Source organism: Haliotis cracherodii, unplaced genomic scaffold (assembly GCF_022045235.1).
Source record: "Haliotis cracherodii isolate W230 unplaced genomic scaffold, xgHalCrac1.p SCAF_16, whole genome shotgun sequence".
NCBI classification, from domain to species: domain Eukaryota; kingdom Metazoa; phylum Mollusca; class Gastropoda; order Lepetellida; family Haliotidae; genus Haliotis; species Haliotis cracherodii.
In genome coordinates, this window is record NW_027266271.1 from 21,022,117 (window position 1) to 21,030,574 (window position 8,458).

General features: G+C 44.5%; 1 protein-coding gene across 1 annotated transcript; it reads right to left on the bottom strand.

Moving 5' to 3' along the window:
- Positions 1-224: 224 nt before the first annotated feature.
- LOC139463465 (uncharacterized) lies at positions 225-8,069 on the bottom strand. The gene is made up of 6 exons (XM_071244735.1): positions 8,004-8,069; positions 5,429-7,041; positions 3,940-4,145; positions 2,702-2,925; positions 2,034-2,157; positions 225-645 (listed from the first exon to the last, which is right to left on the bottom strand). Exons 2-6 carry the CDS (start codon positions 7,016-7,018, stop codon positions 285-287), a joined length of 2,505 nt encoding a protein of 834 aa, XP_071100836.1. The 5' UTR covers positions 7,019-7,041; positions 8,004-8,069; the 3' UTR covers positions 225-284.
- Positions 8,070-8,458: the final 389 nt, after the last annotated feature.

The window sequence follows — 8,458 nt, forward strand, 5'->3', positions numbered from 1 at the left end:
AGCCTGACCACCCGATCCCGTTAGTCGCCTCTTACTTCAAACATAGTCGCCTTTTACGGCAAGCATGGGTTGCTGAAGATCTATTGTACCCCTGTCCGTATTACCTTGTACGTGACATCATGACTGTACCATGAAGTGCAGAGGATAAATGCATGCTTTGATGTGTTTTCGAAACATTAAGAATGTACAAAAAGACATTTATCTTCCACTTTTTTCCTAAAAATTATCAAGTAAGTCAATGTACATAATTATGAATCATCTTGTTTTCAAATGAAGAATATGATCTACTCTGAGAAGAACACTGGATATGCTTCGTCATCTTCTTCCGGTGTGATGCGGCGAGATTTCTTCTTAGGTGGCCCGCCATCTTGAATAGTGTGTTCCTGCCAAGTTTCTACGTGTGGTTCCGGGTCGAAGTCACCGATGTTCGGCAAGTTATGGAAAATTCGCAGCTGGTCGCGCACTTCATCGGCTTCCAGTCTCTCCACTTTATTTCGTCGCTGGAGATAGTGAAACCCCCTTTCAACTTCAACCGACTGTCCGGGAAGGGTGAGAATAAACGATAGAACGGCGAGGACATTCTCACACTTGCCCTTACAAGTCGGTATGATGCTTTCCCACGATGTATTAACAGGACTTGAAAATCTGTCGTAAACAAAATCAAATGTCAATACGTTGCATTAATGAAACCAGTCACATTTTCATTGATGTAGTTTTAATTTCTTTCTATTGATCAACTCTACACCAAGTATACCCTCTTGACAACAAAGACGGCGGTAACGTTATGAGCTAGATAATAGATCCTTTGACATTATCGTTAACAATTAGGTTAACATATGAATGGTTACAATCCATCAATGTTATGTAGCCGGACTTCTTATTGCCAGACTGAACTTTATCAATTTTAACCCCTCCTCTGTGTAATTGTCTGTTTGAATTTGATTAATGTCACGACTGTCTAGAAAAGTGAAGATGATATGAAAGGTTGTTGACCAACGTGACAACATTCAAGGTCTCCGTAAAGCTTTCAGAAAGTTTTTATGGTAGACAGGTGGAGGGCATTTCGAAATTTGACGAAATTTTAAATCAGTGACAAAAATTATGTCCGATGCAGTTCCCTATTTATGTTCCCGTGTTTTTTTGCAAGTGAATAATTGATTTGCCTTTGCATGTGTTTGTGACGGATGCCACAGTGGAACATGCTACGCCTGTCTTTTCGCGAAAATCTAGTGTCATCACTTTTTGATAGTGTTTCATAAAAAACATGGTTATGATAAGGTTGGCATCGTACAACGGACGCTGAGATTTCGCTTAATAATGGAAATGGTTTTGTCGCTTATTGGACGGACGGCGTTGGTATAAGATCGCACGAACCTTTGCGTCAAGCCGTAGTCCTAGCTGTAGTCCTCTGAGTAGGATTTTCTTACTGGGACAATAAGGACTATGTGAAGCCACCTTACTGACAATAATAGCGTGTGAAGAAAAAACTCAAGAAGTGGTTGAATGAGTGATCCTCCCTCGTCTTAAGTGAGTGAGTTGGGTTTAGCGCCGCTTTGAACAGTATTCCAGTTATATCACGGCGTGTTGGCTTAATGTGGGAGGAAAGCCCGAAGTGATGCAGGTCTCCGACGTTTACCACTTCGGTGAAACCCACGAGCACGGGTATGGTGCTGACAAACCTAGAAACATAATCGGGCGGATTCGAACCCACAATCTTTCTGGCGTGCCCAAGGGACGCAACTCTGCACACCTATAGCGGCGCCATAGGCGACTGGGCAACCCGTGCCCCCGACAGACAGACAGACAGACATACATGTACTCATTACTCGGATCTTGCAAACATAAGGTAGAGGGAGCCTACTAATAGAAGAAACAAATATTAATACTTTTGTCTCAGGTTTAAAAGGTTTGCAAGAACAAAATGTGTTGTGAAAAAAATGGCCCTTCCTGTCAAGGAATGGTTGGTCCCAAAGTGAAAATACAGCCACGGTCGTGCTTCTACGCACCAAAAATGGGGACATAACTCGACCTACCTCCGCCGGACATGGTTTTTCAATTGAGACCACTCCATCAGACACTTGTCTATGTCGACTCCGCCTTCGCGCAGGATATTGCCGTAAGTCTCAACAATCAGTAGCAGGTCCTCATCGGCATAGTCTGAAAATTTCACAGGTGGTGTGAGTGAGTGGGGGTTTTGCTTTGAGGAGCTTGATACTATATGATGCGTGGCTCAAGCAAGCAACATTTTGAACGACAGATTAATACTGGAAGTACACGTAAGGCGTCGCAAACGATATTCGAGTAATTAAGGCAACCCAGCAAGTCGAACAAAGACCAAACATCGCCAAACACGAATGGTATCAGATTCGTTTGTTTAAGCACATCAGTAACAGCTAGGATCACGGACCGCTGAGTGGATGGTGTTTGTTCACGTCTTATACATACAACTACAACATGCAAACATCCAGGAGTGTAGGAATAAAAGTATGGAACAACGAAAACATTCCCATATCTTTACTGGCTTTCCTGACGTTGAGAAACAAATGAGATGGAAGAAACGTCAATAGCCTAAAGCTTACGCTATCTCATAAACGTAATTAATTGACGTATTTGGTAGATCAGATGTGCTGTTGGTTGTTTTTCAACTGATACTGACGTTACGTTTGCACCAGAACCTAATGATAGAAAATTGACTTATAACCTTTCAGGTCTTCTGTGTCTACAGGCCATTGTTGAAGGCTTGCAAGTTTTGCCATCGCGGCCATCTTGTCTTCCCGAAGGTCACACAATCGAGGTGCAAGGTCAGCGACGAGTGACGTCAGAATGAATTCACGGTCCGTCTCAAAATCATCCATTCCTTCAGTCGAGAGGAAGAAGCCTTGGAATTCTGGGTCTTTTTCAACTTTCACAAGCTGTTGTCCCGATCTATTTGGAGATACAGCAGTGTTAATTTCGTCAAACCCCCGTCAAATCAACGAAGACAGCATAATTTCAACTTCTTTATTTTTCAGTGCGAAAGATGCATTTATCACGAACATTTATAGATATACACTATCATCAGCACCGAAACATCGCGCTGAAAGAATATGGAAGCTGAAATCTATGTCAAATCTGTCTTCCTCTCGTTAGATATGTTATGACACATCTCATTGTTAGATTAATTGCATATGACACTCGTGTAGTTTTGTTTGTTTGTTGTTTAACGCCGCACTCAGCAATATTCCAGCTATATGACGGCGGTCTGTATAAATCGAATCTGGACTAGACAATCCAGTGACTGAAATCATGAGCATAAATCCACGCAAATGGGATACGATGACATGCATCGACCAATTCAGCGAGCCTGACCACCCGATCCCGTTAGTCGCCTGTTACAGCAAGCATAGTCGCCTTTTACACCAAGCATGGGTTGCTGAAGACGTATTCTACCCCGTATCTTCACGGGTCCACTCGCGTAGTAATCTCTTTGTATCACTATTTCAGAGAAACATTTTGTGAAAATTAATCTCTATCAAGGTTATCACAAAAGGGGCATCATCACTGTAAAGATAGGGGCGGTCGGGTAGCCTAGTGGTTAAAGCGTTAGCTCGTCACGCCCAAGACCCGGGTTCGATTCCCGACATGGGTACAATGTGTGAAGCCCATTTCTGGTGTCCCCCGCCATGATATTGCTGGAATATTGCTAAAAGCGGCGTAAAACCTCACTCACTCACTCACTCACTCACTGTAACGATACGCAATTTTGATTGTATAGATGTCGGATATTGCAAAGATCGGCTTACCGAATGACAGCCATAACTTTTCTATTTCAATCTGTTTTCCCTTTCCGAATTGGGGGATAAGTTCGTAAACCAACTCAAAAATGGCTTTTCGACAAGTATGGCAGACGTGGCACCTTGTCTTACCCTGTATCATGAAGTCAGTATCACATCCTCTCACCTTTTTTGTAATTTCTTTACGTTGTCGATGGTGTCGCTGATAGTCTCATACACCTCTCCAATGGTGGTGTAGCTATTCCCAAGGGTTTGGAAAGCGTTGTCGAGAACTCCCAGAAGGTCAGATAAAAAGTGAATATATTTGACAAACCGATGGGACTTGAAGAAATCCACAACGTCAGGGATACTTGGACAACTCCTGTTCTCCTGCTGTTAACATTAAAAAAATGTTCAATTTATCTTTATAAGTCACCGAGGTTATTACAGTATTGCAGTTAATTCACCAAAATGATGCAGGTTCAAGACGTTTGCCAATTGGGTTTAACGTCGCGTCCAAGATTATTGCATTTATATAGCGACGTGCATGCACGTGTGTGTGTGGCTGCTTGTGTACTAGTCCGGACTGATGTCGATTTATAGTGCTAGCTCACTGAGATACCATGCTGCAGTTTAAAATGAACACCTCACTCAGACACAGTATACTGACTCCGAGCCGACCAGTCCTTGTTTTAAGCCCCTTAATGCCGAGCACAAGACAGGGTAACAACAAGTGCCATCTTTTAACGTCTTTTGGTATGACGCGGTCGGGGGTCGAACCCCAGACCTTCCGCTCTCCGGGCGGACGCTCTACCACAAGACCACGGAGGCGGTCGCCACTATGGTGAAACCCGCGAGGACAGGTATTGTTCTGACAAACTTGGAAACAGAATCAGAGCGAACCGGGATTTGAACCCACGATCAAAGGTTTCTCACACACCTAAGGGAGACAACTCAGAAGACTTGGCCATCCGTGCACCAGGTGAGGTTTAACTAAATGAGCGAGGGTGGTTTTATGCCAGATGTATGCCGCTTTTAGCCATAACCCAGCAATATCACAGCGGAGAAACCAGAAATAGGCTTCACATATTGTTCCCATGTGGGGAATCGAACCCAGGTCTTCAGCGTGACGAGTGAACGCTTTAACCACTAGGCTACCCCACCGCCGCTGACTAAATGAATGGCAATAAACCAGAATGAGGTAAACAACTGGGCTGAGATGGGCTGAGTGAATGTCATTTGAGGCGCAGTCAATGAATCAACAATTTCAGCTATAACATGAACGCCTGTCTGTATTTAAACGGAACTGAATATCGACATTCACAATTTGTTCTTAGTGGGACGAGCAACAAACTACATCGTCCTTACAGTTGTCCGCAACACTATCAAGTACAGTCAAACACCGGTGTGTCGAAGTAGAAGGGACCTACGGAGACACTTCGAGTTATCAGAGGTTCGGCACAACCATAAAATGATGAATAAAGAAGGAATACGCAGGGACCAAGTTTTTACTTCGAGACAACAATAATGTCAACACATCAAAGTTCGACACAACGGTGTTAGGATAATCCTTAGGTCCCGGGGGACTTTAGTGCCCGAAATCACCGACAAAAACAAACATTACATGCTCGAATTATAGATACGGATTTAACGATGGAGGTTACGCGTGGACCTACCTTGCTTAATACTTCAATAATACTGGAGAACTTCTTTGTGAAAACAAGAACATCAGCAAGTCTAGCTGAAGGCCACGTTGTCTCCTCACACAGTGACTCTGTGCTGTTCTGGAACGCGGAATCTGGGAACACATCCTCACAAAGTTGCTTCACAAGTCTGAGACCGTCTGAGATTTGTTTATCGTAAGGAAGTGGCCTAATTGTCTCCGTCACAAACAGCTGAATTCGGTGGAGAAGACACCGATGCGCAAACGGCGGAGGCGGCAAGAAAACGTCCTGTAGTGACGTCTCCGGTGGAGGTGATGGTGGTGGAGGTGGTACACCTGGCTCTGTTTTTATTTTGATGGCTGCTTTCTCTGGTTTAGGTACATGGCGGGCTGCGGCTTCCTTTCCCTCGTACCACTTCATGTCCACGTTGTGGAGGACGCCAATCAGCTTGGGTTTCCAGCTGATGCCATCTAGTTCTCTTCCCAAAGCCTTCTCCAACTGTTCCGAAAAACAACCCTCCTGCTTTGCGTCAACAGTTTGTGCGTTCAATACGTAAAATCGTGGTTTTCCTCGTTCAATTGTTTTTATGTAAAAGACAAGCAGGTCAGCATTGCGTGACCTTACTGTGTCACATATAACTGAGAAGTGTCTACATTTCTCAATAGCAGCTCGAAGTCGAGGAGTTACAGAATTTGCAATCAATTTCTGTATAATTTGGCATTCTCCAGCGCTGTGGTGGTCCCCCATGTCCAGTCCTTTGGCTTTGTCCAGGTCACACATCCACGTGTAGTCCTGTTTTGACATGCCTGTCTTCGCGGCAGCATGTGCATTTAAAAACATGGCTTTCACTTTGTGCGAGGGACAGACTTGTGTGACATAACTCTGGGATGTCCCCGGGGATTCTCTCGGACTGTCTACGGAGTCAACGTTGTGGTAGGTGGAGCTGGGGCGATACTGTTGCTTTACCACACACTGAGATGGTGCTGTGTGGGGAGCAAGCTGTCTGACAGGGAACACAGAACCTTCTGAACGAGTCGTGTCCATATTTTTCAGAAGTCTGTCGTGCATGGCCCTGAAACCTTCATTAATCATATCAGTTGTGCTCTTGTAATGAGACGACCTGACGTTGTTGGTGAATAGGTGAATTGGGTGAGCAAACTGCATCGGATGTCCGGCAATAGCAGGTCCAGAAGATGACGATGGAGATGATGCATCTGTTGACGTCTGGTCAGGGCTCCAGGTGTGGAAGACGTCTACGCCAACCCCCGACTTCATTCGTGCGACTTCCTCAGCACTGATATGACCTTTGCTCTTGGCGTGACTCTGGAGCGACATGATTTGGAAGTTGGAACAACCTCCTGTAAAGTAAGCGGAAGCTGGATCTGAAACATCGGGGTTTTCTTTGCATATTCTGCAGAACATCTTGCCCAAAACCTCGTCGAAGAATACCCAGGGATATGCATCCTGCCAGTGGGGCTGGAACCGTCGCATTCGCCGTTCCTGGGGTCTTGCTCTGTCCGCACGGTCATCCGTGGGGCTGACGGAGCCTGAGAACTCCATTGTTGAAATAGTTGAGGAATCTGATGCGGGAGGTCTGATCATCTCGCTAAGTTGTTATAACAGGTCTGAAATAAAAAGGGTTGTTTAATAAGCTTGGATTGATCAGTCCAATGGGTATTAGTCTTTCAATTATATCTCGGCGTGTCAGCTTGATATGGAAGGAAAGGAAGGAAAGTGATGCAGGTCCTAGGCCTTCGCTACTTTGGTGAAACCCACACGCACGGGTATGATGCAGACAAACCTAGAAACATAACCAAGACGAATCGGGATTCGAACCCACATCTGTAGGTTTCTAGAGCGCCTAAAGGACGCAAATCTGCACAGCGAGTTACGGCGCCAAAGACGACGTGGGCCGACAGACAGACAGACAGACAGACAGATATTAGTACGCCATGCTGATTTTCATATATGACCCGTGAAGAGCCGGGGTTGAATATGCAACCCATGCTTGCCGTAAAAGGTGACTATGCTTGTCGACTAACGGAATCGGTCGGTCAGGCTCACTGACTTGGTTGATGCATGTCATCGAATCCCAATTGCGTGGATCGATGTTCATAATGTCAGTGACTGGATTGTCTGTTCCAGACTCGATTATTTACAGACCGCCGTCCTATAAGCTGGAATATAGCTGAGTACAGCGTTAAACAACCAAAGTACAAGCAAACATGATTTTCATACACAACTGTATCATATTGGCTAGCAATCAAAATATGACAATTTATGTTTAAAAAATAAGATGAAAGAATTATACGAAGCGGAGATTTTCTACAAACGAATAATCAGTTTGTAAATTATTGTGAGGAAAGCTCTGGTTGTATATGAAATTATTCTTGGTGAAATTATTGAAGAATATCAACGAAGTTGCAGTAAAATCACTGGTGTGCCATGACAATAATCCACACCACCAAGTCAACCTTCATTAACAAAATTACCCTATTACCGGACACCTAAGACAGGTACCTACTTGACACACGTTATTCAAACCAAGGATGCACATATACTCCCATGCCTTCATGCAAATACGTACCTACGCTACAACTGCTGTGACAATTCACCTTGATCGACATTAGTGAACAAAATGGCTGCTAATCTGGCCAACCGCTACAGCTATATCGAATCAGTATAACTGTAAAGTCACTGTTCCTCTCGTATATCCGAGTGCCGCGTTAAGCTGGTCGAGCTGTAATACTACGCGGGCATTCAAAGTCACGTGACAGCTGCGGATGTAGGTCACTTATCCACCGCTGTGCCCATTATTGACTTAAAGTGGAGCTTCGTGCAGTGTTGCTAGCATTTGTCAACCGTCTGAGCGATTCCTATTCAAGGAAGAGAGCTTGTAGGTTTTGATGACTGCTCGGCTCAGAATCCAGAATGGACGAGCCGAGGAAGGAGCTAAGGTGTTTTCGTTTGAAACATTTAATGCAGTTAGAGTTGTTTGAAATGCGAAGTCGAACTCTGAAGAATATATTTTTTAGCCCGAAT